Source organism: Hydra vulgaris, chromosome 14 (assembly GCF_038396675.1).
Source record: "Hydra vulgaris chromosome 14, alternate assembly HydraT2T_AEP".
NCBI lineage: Eukaryota > Metazoa > Cnidaria > Hydrozoa > Anthoathecata > Hydridae > Hydra > Hydra vulgaris.
Genome location: NC_088933.1, coordinates 40,167,501 through 40,182,500, shown reverse-complemented (window position 1 = coordinate 40,182,500; position 15,000 = coordinate 40,167,501). Strand labels below are relative to the sequence as shown.

At 27.5% G+C, this 15,000-nt stretch overlaps 1 protein-coding gene across 1 annotated transcript in view; it reads right to left on the bottom strand.

Moving 5' to 3' along the window:
• The window catches only part of LOC100203299 (protein AATF), a 42,976-nt gene that overhangs the window by 23,133 nt on the left and 4,843 nt on the right, over positions 1-15,000 (bottom strand). The window contains exon 3 of the mRNA XM_065818362.1: positions 9,066-9,203. Within this exon, the coding sequence (XP_065674434.1) occupies positions 9,066-9,203 (138 nt within the window). The remainder of the gene's footprint in view (positions 1-9,065; positions 9,204-15,000) is intronic.

The following is a 15,000-nucleotide window of genomic DNA, read 5'->3' as shown; positions in this document are numbered from 1 at the left end:
CACTAGAGCTTCATCACTTCTTACGGGTTCAAGGTCAAAATAAGTCAGGCAACTTTGGTACAGTTTTCATCTAGCACAACAACACGCTGAATTTTCTCAAGTTTTAATATTTTTGGGTACATAGTAACTGATAGTTCATTCTATATAAAAAAGCAAGCAACAGGATTTTTTAAATTTTTCTCTTCTTTTTTGTTGCATTTTTTAAATTTCCTTTCTAAATACCAGAAAATTAAATACCAAAAACTACATCTTGATTATCTCCTGTTTTAGCTATTTGTCTTTAATTCAACTTTTAACTTTTTATTATTTCACAATATATTTAACCTTTAATTAACCTTTTTTTCTTCTTTTTCCTCATAATATAGTTTACAAACATCTGCACAGGACGAACAAAACTTTGCCTAATCACTAACAGCAGAGTTTATAAAATTAGCTAAACCCAGAATAAATTTGATATATAATTTATTTGATAAGTTAATTAAGCCTTAATCTTTGGGCTAATATATGGGCTGGTTCTTCTAATGATACTCTTTCTCTTCTAGACAAGGTCCAAAAACGCATTGTAAATGTAGTTGGACTCACTCTATCTGCTAAGCTTGAGCTTTTTTTCCATTGTCGTAAAGTTGCACCTCTTTCTCTTTTCTAAAAATACCATTAGGGTTGCTGTTCAAAGGAGCTGTTAAATCTACAGAACAATTATGTCATTCAGTTGCAAAAACATCAATCAATTCTGGTTTTAAAAGTTACTTATATACAGTTTCTTCTATATACATAGTTATTATTCATATATATATAGTTATACAGTTATGTTCTCTTCAAGGTAGCTGGTATAATGAGTTTCATAGGTTGTGAAGATTAATTTAGTTTGTTTTGGATTAACTCTCTGGATTGTCAGTGCTCCTTTGTATGATGCAAAAACTTCTTTCTTCTGTACTTTTTTTTGATGGCTCAGAACTTGTTATGCTGCCACAGTAGTTAATTGAGCACTACATTCTCAACAACACCTTTCTTGTGACACATTCTACATACAAATACTTAGTCTTGCAATCTTAGCAGGATAAACATAACAAGTCTGATATTATGATGAATCTAAAATAATGTTTTAAAAATATAGGTTAACTGACAGCATTTATTTCAAGGTGATAAAGGTGTATTATGAAACAAAAATAACTGTAACAAAATGAAGTTATAAGCAATGATTTAGATATGCTGATACTATATTCAGTTTAAAATGCTGCTGGTCATTGTTTATATGAGGAAATATATAGATATCAAAGATGAATTTTAAAATTTTGATTTCAATTTGAACATAAAATGGAATAATTAGATTATCAGCTAATAGTTTCATAAATGTTTGCAGAAAAATAAATTCAAAAAAAATAAAAAATTGTATGCTGCATCTAAAAATAACTGTATGAACCAACCACTTTATCTACCTGATGAAACAAAGATTATAAAAAATCTGGCTCCCATGGAACTACATCTTCTCAGTGTAAACACTATCAGGATTTTTAATTGAATTTATTATTTATTTTAATTAACCTTCTTAAAGCTATATATAAAAATGCTTTAAAGTATGGTATAAAGTATGGGGTAGCAGAAAAATTTGCTTTTGAAGTGCTGTGAGAAATGTCACAGCCTTGACTGTTTTCACACCAAAATTAAACCATTATCTGAGCTTGTGTATTTTTTAAAATTTTATAACAGCCCATAAAAATAATTTTGCATTTTCTCCTGATTTAATTGACTTTTAGTAAGTAATGTAGAAATATAAAATACTGTCCATAAAATTGTATCGCAAAAACTGTAACGTACTGCTTTAATCTACTTCAATTTATACAATTTTTAAAAAATTTAATGTTGTTAATCTTCCCAAGGTTGACAAGGCTACTAGAATCGAGGAGGCTACTTTATTGTAGTTACAACCCTCTTTCAACTTTTTAACTCCCAAACACATAGTAGACTGCTACGCAAAGAAAAAAGTTAAGCAGTACTACCAGGGACGCAGTGGAGATCAAACTAGCAAATTCTTGCTTATGAGGCAAGCGCTCTACCACTTAACCACTGCTGCATAAGTAGATAAATAATAACCCATAAAATTCATATTACATCCTCCATAGATTTTTTGGACTTCTAATATGCCACTTGTGGAATTTCAAAATTGTATAACAGTCCATAAATATGATATTTTAATTTAACGTTTATCTAATGTTATCATATTGCTTTTGATTCAACTTTTGATTTGATTTGAGTTTCTCATAAAAACAGTTTTTCTGATTTTAGAAAAATCAAATAGTTGGCACAAAATCAAGCTGGTATTACCTTTATTCTATTTTTATTAAATTATTTCAACATCTTCCTCAAAATCCATTTGGAAAACAGCTATCATTAAAGTTTATATTACCAATAAAATATTTATTGATTCTCATTAAAATTACTCTTATATCTTGAATTTTACTAAAAAAAATTTCTTATTTTAAACAAATTAAACAAACTTTACTTCTACTTTGACTGTGACTTAGCTTTGAACAATACTGCAAACAAACAAAAAATAAATTTGAAAGTAAATGTGGTTTTGAATTAAATAATTTCAACAATTTTAGCAATGAAGTATGAATTTAAAGGTTATATAAATTGGCATGACACAAACTTAAAATGGTTTTTTGTAAAAGTAAAATAGAAAAAGTTTTATGAACATGCTTCAATAAAACACTTTTAAAAATGACATCAATTGATTATGCAAACAAATGGCTAGGATATTGGAGTGAAAAAGCATGTTTTATCTGTTCATCATAATTTTAGTCAGTTCTGGGAAAATGGTTACAAGCTATCCAGCTGTTCTTGTTATACTTTCTTTTAAAAAAATCTTAATGAATATATTTATATTCATTTATTGTATATATTCATTTATTTATTGTATATACTCATTTATTTATTGTATATATTCATTTATTTATTGTATATATTCATTCATTTATTGTATATATTCATTTATTTATTGTATATATTCATTTATTTATTGTATATATTCATTTATTTATTGTATATATTCATTTATTTATTGTATATATTCATTTATTTATTGTATATATTCATTTATTTATTGTATATATTCATTCATTTATTGGATATATTCATTTATTTATTGTATATATTCATTTATTTATTGTATATATTCATTTATTTATTGTATATATTCAGTTATTTATTGTATATATTCATTTATTTATTGTATATATTCATTCATTTATTGTATATATTCATTTATTTATTGTATATATTCATTTATTTATTGTATATATTCATTTATTTATTGTATATATTCATTCATTTATTGTATATATTCATTTATTTATTGTATATATTCATTTATTTATTGTATATATTCATTTATTTATTGTATATATTCATTTATTTATTGTATATATTCATTTCATTTATTGTATATATTCATTCATTTATTGTATATATTCATTTATTTATTGTATATATTCATTTATTTATTGTATATATTCATTTCATTTATTGTATATATTCATTTATTTATTGTATATATTCATTCATTTATTGTATATATTCATTTATTTATTGTATATATTCATTTATTTATTGTATATATTCATTTATTTATTGTATATATTCATTTATTCATTGTATATATTCATTTATTTATTGTATATATTCATTTATTTATTGTATATATTCATTTATTTATTGTATATATTCATTTATTTATTGTATATATTCATTTATTTATTGTATATATTCATTTATTCATTGTATATATTCATTTATTTATTGTATATATTCATTTATTTATTGTATATATTCATTTATTTATTGTATATATTCATTTATTTATTGTATATATTCATTTATTTATTGTATATATTCATTTATTCATTGTATATATTCATTTATTCATTGTATATATTGAACTTATTGTGAAAAGTTAGTAAAGGTAAAATATCAGTACAATAAGGGTAAAATAGTGATTGAAGTTACCAATCAAGTTTAACCAATTATTTTTCAAAATTGCAATCAGTTTTTGGTGTACTTTTTTTTTTGCATGCAATATTTCCATTAGGGTTTTTATTATTTTTTTAATAACAATACAGAACTAAATTAACAGTAAACTTTTTGAAAACAGATATTTAAAAACAATAGACTTTTGAATTTTCAAAACTAATATGCTAATTTTTGTTAAGGCATTTCAATTTATCCCTCATTTGAATGAGTAATTCTGTCTCCCCTATCCCCTGTCATTCCCCACCCCATCCAATTTTTAGGTTTTTTAAAATAAGCTGTTAAAAAAATTACCATCGTAAAACAATATATTTAAAAAACAGTTCTGTTGTCAACAATCATAACAAGTTTGTCTGACATTAGGTTTGAGTTATATGAATGAATATTAAAGTTTTTAAAGAATTCTCTTGTTAATCAAAATATCACTTTTTGACTTGATAAGACAAAAAGAGATTTTACATGGACAATGTCTGATTTGACCATTGAATTTTGGTGACACTTTGATATTAGTTTTGAATATTATGTTTTGATATGGTATTTTTTAGTTAAATACAGCTGTTATTCAGGTTTAAATAACTGTCTGTTATCAATAATTTTCTATGGAAGAATCAAATTTTTTTATGGAACTCACTTTACTTATACTAACAATCTTTAAAAACCAACGATCTTTAAAAAGTTTAAAACAATATAACCAAAATAATTTTTTTATGGAGACGATATAACATTGTATTAAACGTAAATTATATTTTTTTTAAGAAACATTTCTTGCAGAAGATATAGTAAGATTGGCAAGGATTAGAAATGGCTTTTGATTGTATAAATATTGGTGATGCTCTTGATTTAAGTTTTTGCTTTAATTTAAGATTTTATTTGACAGTAATCTATTCATCATATCCATCTATTCATCACTAGCTACTAAAGCATTTTTATAATATGGTTTTTTTATTTATCTACAAATATAATAACATTAAATTTTGAATAATGACTGCTTCTTCATTATTTTATTAATGACAGATACTTTTTGAAAAAAAACATATATTTTAATTGTTAAACAATTATTCATTTATTTATTTATTTAACATATTAAATAGGATTATTAGTTATTTACAAAAATACTTTAATAGCTAGAGTCATATGTTCTCTGATTACAAACTGTTGTCGTAGTAGCAGTTATATATAAATTCTACTACAACAAAAGTAATATAAAAAATAGGACTTTATTTTAAACTTACTGAGTTAATTTATTAGTTATTGAGAAAGATTATAAACCATCAATTTGTACATAACTGTTATTGAGAAAGATTATAAACCATCAATTTTTACATAACATAACTGTTATTAAGCAATTAAATTATGTTATAAAATTAAAATGTTAAAATGTATTTTATACGGTAGTAATTAAAAGAAAGAAAAAAATCACTTTTTGATAGATTTACCTACTTGTTAGTGTCTATCATTAAAAATAATGATTAATTTACTTAATAATAATTAGTAATTGGTAAAGTTTCATTAATTAGTAATTGGTAAAGTTTCATTAATGATCTCTAATTATTAAGGTATGATAAGCTGTGTTTGGTTTTTAGAAAAGTTCTAATTAATTTAAAAAAGTACCTAACAGAAGTTATGAAGTATATAATACAAACATTAACTAAAAGCCATAACAAATTATTGTTATCATTTGTACTATTTACTAAAAGCTATTGAAAAATTGTTATGATAAAAATTGCTTTATCACTAACCAAATGCCAAGTCAAATTTGGACATTTGTGGAAGATTATAAGTGTACTTTTAGTAATTTTTTTTAGCAAATGTCAACGTGGCATAAAAATGTGCTTTAATAAGGATCAGTTTTAAAAATAACTAAATCGGTAACAATAACAACAATACCAACAAGTGGCAACTTAACTTTTTTTGCAATCACTAAATTTGGTGCTAAAAAAGGTGCTAAAAATATTGAGACAAATTTTTTAAAGAAATAGGTAGTGGCAGATAAAAACAAACTAAAAAAAATAAAATTGATTTTTATTTATAAATTTCAAGAAATGAAAGTTCAGAAATTTATAAATGTAAATTTCATCAATTTAAATTAAAAACTAATTAGTTAAATTTATAAACAAGAAGCTAATACATTGTAACTTTCATTCTTTAAATTGTAATTGTAGTGCCATAAATTTTAAAATTTCACTATTAAATTCATAAACTGTAAAAATAGGTATAAAATTATTATTAAAGTGCAGGGATCAGAATGGTTGAGTAGCTTTTTTTTTTTTTTTAAATTTTTTTAATAACTTTTAACTCAATAACTCAAAAAGAAAACTCCAAGCATTTGGTGCTAAAAAAGGTGCTAAAAACATAGAGATAAATTTGTTAAAGAAATAGGTAGTGGCAGTTAGACACAAACTAAAAAAATAAAATAGATTTTTATTTATAATTTTCTAAGATAAAAGTTCAGAAATTTATGAATTTCAATTTCGCCAATTTAAATTGAAAACTAATTAGTTAAATTTATAAACAAAAAGCTAATACATTAAAATTACAATGTATTAGCTTTTTTATTATTGTTACCTATTAAGTTATTTTTTTTTTTTTGCATTTTGCACTCGACACCAGCTTTTGCACATTTTTCCACTGGACTTTATTGGAAGCTCTAATCCATCTATTTTTGAAATCTAGTATGTTTTTAGCATTTTTTTCATATTGAACCTTAGTTTTCCTTTGACAAAAGCCCAATGTCTTTCGATAGGATATAATTCGAGACGATTTGGTGGATTGCAGTGTTTTTCAACAAGTCTACTTTATGTTTTCTAAACCAAAGTTGTACTAGAGTAGTGACACTATTTTAAATTAGGCCAAAATAACAAATTACTTGTATGAGATCTTCAAAGCAGCAAAAGACATTTCTTGAGGCATTCTTTGATGTATATTATAGTGTTAATTGTTCTTACATTCACAAAAAAAAAGGTTTTTTCACCACATTCACAAATTACTTACCAAACAAAGAACTTTTTAGCAAATATTTCCATTCTGATGCAATTATACTTGGAATTCAGTTTCTTACGATTAATTGCTGATTAATTATTGGTTTCCTGGAAGATTTAAAAATATGCAGCACAATAAGTTTCATCATCAATAGTCAACCAAGCTTTTTTAGCACATAATTGTTTATAGAGCAGTTTTAAAACGCAAAATGGAACATTTTCTTGCTTTTCTCCACTACAAGGAAACTTTATTCTTTTTATAAGATTTATAGCCACAATTTCTCTTCACTCTTTGTATAGTGGAAGCACTTGTCTTAAATTTATTTGCTTAAGTTTGAATAGAAATTTCCGGATTTCCGCCTTCAGTAAACACCAGTCCTTGTTTTAAAGCGTTATGCATAGAGCAATTTACATATGCCTTAAGCGATTTTTACGTACGCTGTAAAAATCGCTTAAGGCATATGTAAATCGCTGTTAAGCTACTTTTTATTATTTTTTAACTTTTAAATTAATGGTAAGATAAAAAAAGTAATTAATTAAAAAAAAACCATTAACTTTTCAATAACGATATGTAAAAATATTTCTTACAAAAGTTTGAAAGAAGTTACATTAAAAATAATTGTTGTAACTTTTTATCGCGATGATATTTCTTATTATTTTATAACGATTATATTCAACGTAGTTTTACGCTAAACTTTTTATCTAAATATTTAGCAATATGAAAAAAGTTCGTCAATCCTTAACTACAAAATTGCAGATGTTTTTAATAAAAATTCAGTAAAAAACTCTATAAAAGTCTTTATTACAAAAAACATTTATATTCTGTAATCTCTAATAATAAAAATATTAAGACACTTTTTCGAGAATATAAAAAAAAGTGCCAATATATGAAAAATTTATTTTTATTTTACTAAAAATTACTTCTTCATTAATTATTACTCTTAGCTTTTCTTATTAGTTAAAGGTATAGGGATACCTTTAACTTTAAGATATACGGGGGAGGGGGCGGCACAGAAGAAAAAAAATATTACCTGTTACTCCCAATTTTTGAATGAAGACAATTTGTTAAATTTCTTCTTAATGCAACTCGATAAACTTTTTTTCCATAAATCAAGTTCTTTTATAAAGTTAAAGAAATCACAAGTAGACTATAACAACTATATGCGGTAGTGGTAAAGCGCTCGCTTCATAAGCGAGAGGTTCTGAGTTTGATCCCCACCACGTCCTTGGTAGTACCACGCTCAACTTGTTTCTCCGCGCGGCGGCCTTGTTCGTCAAAAAAAAAAAAAAAAACATCCGCTAATGACACTAATATTATATTAAATATATTTATATAATGGAGGTTTCATTATGCATGGGCACGTTACAGACTCTATTAAATTAATACTAAGACACGTTTTAGATTAATGACAGTCTTTATTCTTTACTAATGACTATGTATTTTTCTATATAAAATGAGACAAACTAGTATATAAAAACCTAGTATATTTCTATTCGCTCCAAATTGTTTAAAGTTCGAATATGAATTGTATTTTGAAGGACAAAAGAATTACTTCAAAAACTTTTAAATCCTGGGATTTTGCCAACACTTTTCGAATTGAAACTATCACTTTAATAAAATCATATGCAATGTGTGTGATCTTCATCAAAATAAAATTTTATCTAAAAACGATGGTGCCCTTATGGCACCATCGGTTTTGCTGCCCTACAGTTTATAAATGGCACAAGTCATGTTAAAATACTTTAACATGTTAGTATATTTTATTTAAGTTGGTATATAAAAAGAAAATTTGTTCAATAAATAATAATAAATTTTTTCTTAACAAAGATTACCTCATATTTATTGTTCTTTTTTTCAATTCAATTATTAGTGGTTTTAATTGGGTAATTCAATTATAGTATTAACTGGGTTTATAAAAAAAAATAAAAAAAAATAAAAAAACAAAAAAACAAGTACCATATAAACTTCTATTTCTTTATATGATCAACAAAGAATAGAATAATATATAAAAATAATATATGATGCAGATTAATACACAATAAGTAAGAATGAGAATATACCTGTATGATAATGATCTTTTGCATGAAGATTATTTTGTGATGCAAACATCTTCATGTTTTGACTTTGTGGAAGTCGATTAACAATATGTAAAGATTTCTGCAATCGAATTCTTAATTCCAGAAATTTGTCTAAAAGTTCTAAATAACAATTTTTTGCAAAATATAATATATTGAAAATTATAATATTAAATAACTTTAAATAAAAATCATTTTTTAATAAATGATATCAGTTAACACAAGACATGTTTATAATGTTTAAAAACATTTAAACACGTTTTAATAGATTTTTAGTTGTTCTAGAAGACGCCTTCAGATTAGAATACATGTTTAAAACTTTTTTTATTAAATATTTTTAATATTTTTTAAATAAAAAATATTAAAAATACTTGAAACAAAAATTAATTTAAATTTAATTAAAAACAGTTATTAATAATCAAAAAATGCACAAAAAAATTGGAAAAGGCAAGTTAAATTAAAAACAAAATAATTTTATACCCTTATTGAAAATAGTTATTGCCCTTAACTATTGAAAGAATCAAGTACTTAAAAAATGAAAAATACTTTCATCCTTTTTATCTTTTACATCAGTCATATGTGACAAAGAATTCAAATTATTAAAAACATAAAATTATCCATACTGTTGTCATCAAGAAACATCAATAATTCAAATGCTATTAGTACAAATATTATTACAGATATAAAAAATGTTATTAAATGTTGTAAAACAAATCAATCTTTGTAGCAGTTTATATTATCTACTCAGGTCAGGTCTGGTTCAAGGTCATCATGATCACCCTGCTACTGGTATCATGTAATCCAATACTACCCGCCCCATGCCCTGATGTCTTGTCGGGTTTGCTTTTTTAGGCAAAAGTTAGGAGAAACAAACTCCGAACTAAAATCTTCTGCTTTGGTTGAGTAAAGGCTAGAGATGGTGCCTCATTAAAAATACTTATGTTGGGCAGAAGTTAACTCCATCCAGTTAATGTCTTGAAGACCTCCTAGAAAAGACTTGAAAGAGTAAGCAGAATAATTCTGTTGACCATTCTTGAACCCCTTTTTCATCTTTCAGGCTGGTAAACCTGTATTACATTTTTTCCTGTCCAGGATGATAAATGCTGGATCTTTACTATACTCAGATTATTGGCTGTGCCTCCTTGATAGTGGCTACGCAACTCTTCCAGTTATATCTTAATAAGGGTACAGCTCTATAAATCAGATTAATGGTTCTGAGGCCAGGTGGAAGTAAGGTTTCCTGAACTCTGTGATAGCTCTCAGAGAGGCTGATTTCATCAACAACTAAAAAATACCAGTGTATGATGCACATGGATGATGTCCCTGTTAATGCTTTTGGTGTGCATTGTCAAGACCACATAAGGACTGTTACAACTTTGGATTAATTAATAAGACTGAGATAACTGCATAGCTTATTGCTTGGATGTTGTTCTCTATCTACGAATGAGTCAAGTTTTCTTTAAACTTAAATCATGCCCAAAGTAAACAAAAAAATTAAACATAAAAACTATCCCTACCAACTAAATGTTTCAACATATCTTTCACAAAAATTTGCGGTCTGCATAATACAATTTCATCAGTTGAATCTTACTTATTGCAAAATTCACCAGACTTGCTTGTTCTTTCACCTTTCTCTTTGTTCTTTACTGTTCTGCTTCTTCTTAAGACTGCACTCTTTTAGTTGTAATTTCTGATTTGACCATGCCCTTTCTCTTTACCCGCTGCCAATAATCTTGTTATTGGTGACTTTAATGGTCATCACACTGAATGGCTTGGCTCAAACACCACTGACCCTATTGGCACTATAGCCTATAACTACTGTATTTCTCAATCGCTTACTCAGAAAGTTAACTTTGCAACTTGTTTTCCAGATAACCCTAATCATTTACCTTCACTCATTGACTTGTGTCTTTTCTCTGCTCCTAGCTTGCGCTCAGTTTCTTCTCTTTCTCCGCTGATAAATGTGCCTCTTACGTAACCTCCAGGATTCAGAAAGGAATGGAAACATTTACTCCTCGCTGATTCCAAGTTAAGCCTCATTCTACTCCATGGTTTTTACCTGCATGTGCAGCTGCTAAATCTAATCGTAATTATTTTTTCATCTTTTTCAAAAAATATCTCTCTTTTAAGAACAAACCACTATTTATTATTGCAAGAAATCGATGTAAAAAATTGCTGTCTGATGCTAAGCTCCATTATTCTTGTTTCACTAAATCAACTTTCTTATCTCAAACTAAAGACTTATGGAAAATCTTTAATAGCACTATTAACAAAGATAAGTTTAACATACCTCTCATTCATGGAACTGATCTTATTACTTCTCCCTATTTGCAAAGAAATTTTCTTCTAATTCAACACTTGAATCTTATAGCCATACTCTTCCTTCCATTCCAATTAAACAGGTTAACCCATTGTTAGACATTTAAATCGTTCCAGCTTCTGTTGCTAAATTCGTATCTCAATCAAACTCTTCTATGGCTTGTGTTCCATACAACATTCCTGTCATAGTCTTACAAAATTGTTCTCCAGAGCTTTCTTCAATTCTTTCAAAATTATATAATAAGTGCTTGGCTGAGCCTTGTTTACCTACGTCTGGAAAATAATATATATATGGTTTGAATTTTAAAAACCTCTGGAGAACATTCTGACCCCTCCAATTATCGCCTGATAACTGGAGGTAATATTTCTCACATCCCATTATTGTGCATGAGATGGAGGCATCAAGGCTAGGGCTATTGCTCTTGACATATTTAAAGCTTTCGACAATGTTTGGCCTGCTGATCTTCTCCACAAGCTAGCATCTTATGGCATTATCTACAAAAGTTTTGAAGATTATCAAATTGCTTCTATATAACTGCTTTCTTAAAAGTTATCCTTGAAAGCCGACATTCTTCTTCTTTTTCAGTAACTTCAGGAGTACCTCAATGTATCTTCGTATCAATGTACCTCAAGTTTCTATCTATAGTCCTATTATGTTTCTTATCTACATTAACGATCTTCCTGACAACCTACATCTAAAGTGGTTCTGTTTGGTGATGACTTAACTTTGTAATCCTGCTTTGACAGTCTTAGAATAAGCAGCCAATCTTGAGTCTGATCTTGAGGCTGGTGATTTTTAACTCCATCTAAACTCAGCTATTTACTGCAAACAACTATTTCAATACTATTGACATTCCTATATAAATAAATGGCAACCATTACTTAGTCCTCTTCTTTACTTAGTCCTCTTCTTTACTTTCCTCTTGGATTATCATTTAGTACTGATTTCTTATGGAAACCATATATAGAATCGATATGATTCTATTCTCATGTGTAAATATACAATAGCATACACAGATCAATGCACTATATTTTCTTATCTTTATAGTATATGGGTTTTTCATAAAAAAGAAAAAAACAAAGAATGAAAGAAAAGATTGCTGTTTTATTCCAAGCCCTCAGTTGATGTAGCGACACTCCTTTGCCACAGCAGGCTATAAGAAATACATATGATGTCAGGGGCTCATTTTAAAAACTTGGGGAGCGGTAACCCTATCCCAGTGAAATTAAGCACTAATATTGCAAAAAATCAGTGTTTTTTTCGCAAAAAAATCAATATTTGTGATTGAAGCTGTCGAAAACGGTCAAAAAAAGCCCATGGATGTATATTCAACAAAAGGCTATTTCAGTGTGACGTCACAGTGCTTATCTCAAAAACACGCATTTATACTTATATATATATATATATATATATATATATATATATATATATATATATATATATATATATATATATATATATATATATATATATATATACACACATATATATATATACATATATATACATACATAAGTATATATATATATATATAAGTATATATATATATATATATATATATATATATATATATATATATGTATATATATATTTATACTTATGTATGTATATATATATATATACTTATGTATGTATATATATATATATATATATATATATATATATATATATATATATATATATATGTGTGTATATATATATATATATATATATATATATATATATATATATATATATATATTTTTTTTTTTTTAAACATCTTCGCTTCCAACAAGGCTGCAAGCAGCCACTAATTGAAGTTGGAAGTTACTGTAAGAGAAAAGATGAAGATTGTAGAGCAAGATAACGATTGACAGACGATTTAAAAGATTGCAAATTATATGAATCAGGAAAGCAAGATGAAGGAAGCGAATTCCAAAGAACTGATGTTCGAGGAAAAAAACTAGACGAATAAGCGTTTTTGGAGCACTTAGGAACAGTCACAGAAATAGAATGACACTTAATTGAATGACGAGTAACACGAGAATGAATTTTAGTAGATGGCACAAGAGACGCTAGCTCTTTAGAGCAGTGCCCATTATAGTATTTGTAGAAAAGAGAAAGAGAAGCAACATTACGACTATGTGATAATGGTTGGAGGTTGGCTGCAAGAGCAGGTCCAACTATGTTTACAATGCGTTTTTGCACCTTGTCTAAAAGAGAAAGGACATCATTAGAAGATCCGCCCCAGATATGGCAACAGTATTCCATACAAGGCCGGATTTGAGATTTATAAAGATAGAGAATAGAATCCAGAGTAAGAAAGTGGCGAGCTCGATAAAGAGATGCAACCTTAGCAGATGCTAATTTTGCAACCGATTTGATATATGGTTTCCAAGAAAGATTGGAAGTAAGAGTTAATCCTAGAAGATGAAGAGTAGGTGACTCATCAAGTACATCACCGTTCATAAATATAGGAAGATCTAAATTATTGCGATAACGATTGGCTGAAAAAAATTGAGTTTTATCTGAATTAAAGTTCACCAGCCACTGTGAGCCCCATGCTGTAGCAGAAGTGAGATCCTTTTCAAGCTCAAATGCCCCCTCCAGGCAATCAGAGGGTGTTGGTTTCTTATAACGACAAAAATAAATGGTAGTATCATCAGCAAACAATGCCACCTTAGATGTGAGAATATCTGGAAGATCGTTAATGTAAATTAAAAAGTATAGGGCCAAGGATAGAACCTTGAGGAACCCCTGAAGTTACAGAATAAGAAGAAGAGTGTTGTCCATCGAGGACAACTTTTATGCTACGATTGGAAAGGAAGGATTCAATGATCTTAAAGATGTTGCCGGATACACCATAAGAAGAAAGCTTATGGAGAAGACCAGCATGCCAAACTTTATCAAACGCTTTTGAAATGTCAAGAGCGATGGCCTTAACCTCTCCACCTTCATCTAATGCACGATAAAACCTGTCAGTTATTACTGTTAGCAAATCAGCGGTAGAACGAGAAGATCGAAATCCATATTGATGGTCAGAAAGTAAGTTATTAGATTCAAGATGAGAAATTAAGTGTTTGTTAATTAAAGATTCAAAAACCTTCCTTATGATAGGAAGAAGACTTAAGGGACGGTAGTTAGACGAATCAGATCGCATCCCAGAATTTTTGAAGATAGGGATAATAGATGCGGCTTTCCAGCAGGCTGGAAAACAAGACTCTGATAAGCACTTGTTGAATAGTTTTGAGAGTATAGACGACAGCTCCGGAGAACACTTCTGCAAGACAATAACAGGTATGTTGTCTGGGCTGCAAGCTGTAGAAGAGTCTAGGCAGGAGATCACTTTAGATACAGATGCTGGAGTGATATGAATGTCAAGCAATGGATCAACCTGTTTGTTGGCAATATCAGGTAGAACGCAATTAGTGGAATCAAGAGATGATATTGATGAAAAGTTTTTAGCAAACAGTTCGGCTTTGTCTTTAGGTGAGGTGACAAAGTCTGAACCATACAAGAGAGGTGGAATTATAGATTTGCCCTTATTATTGATATTATTAAAGATTCTCCAGAAGTCACGAGAGCCTAATTTTTGAGATGAGATACGAGATTTCATGACCT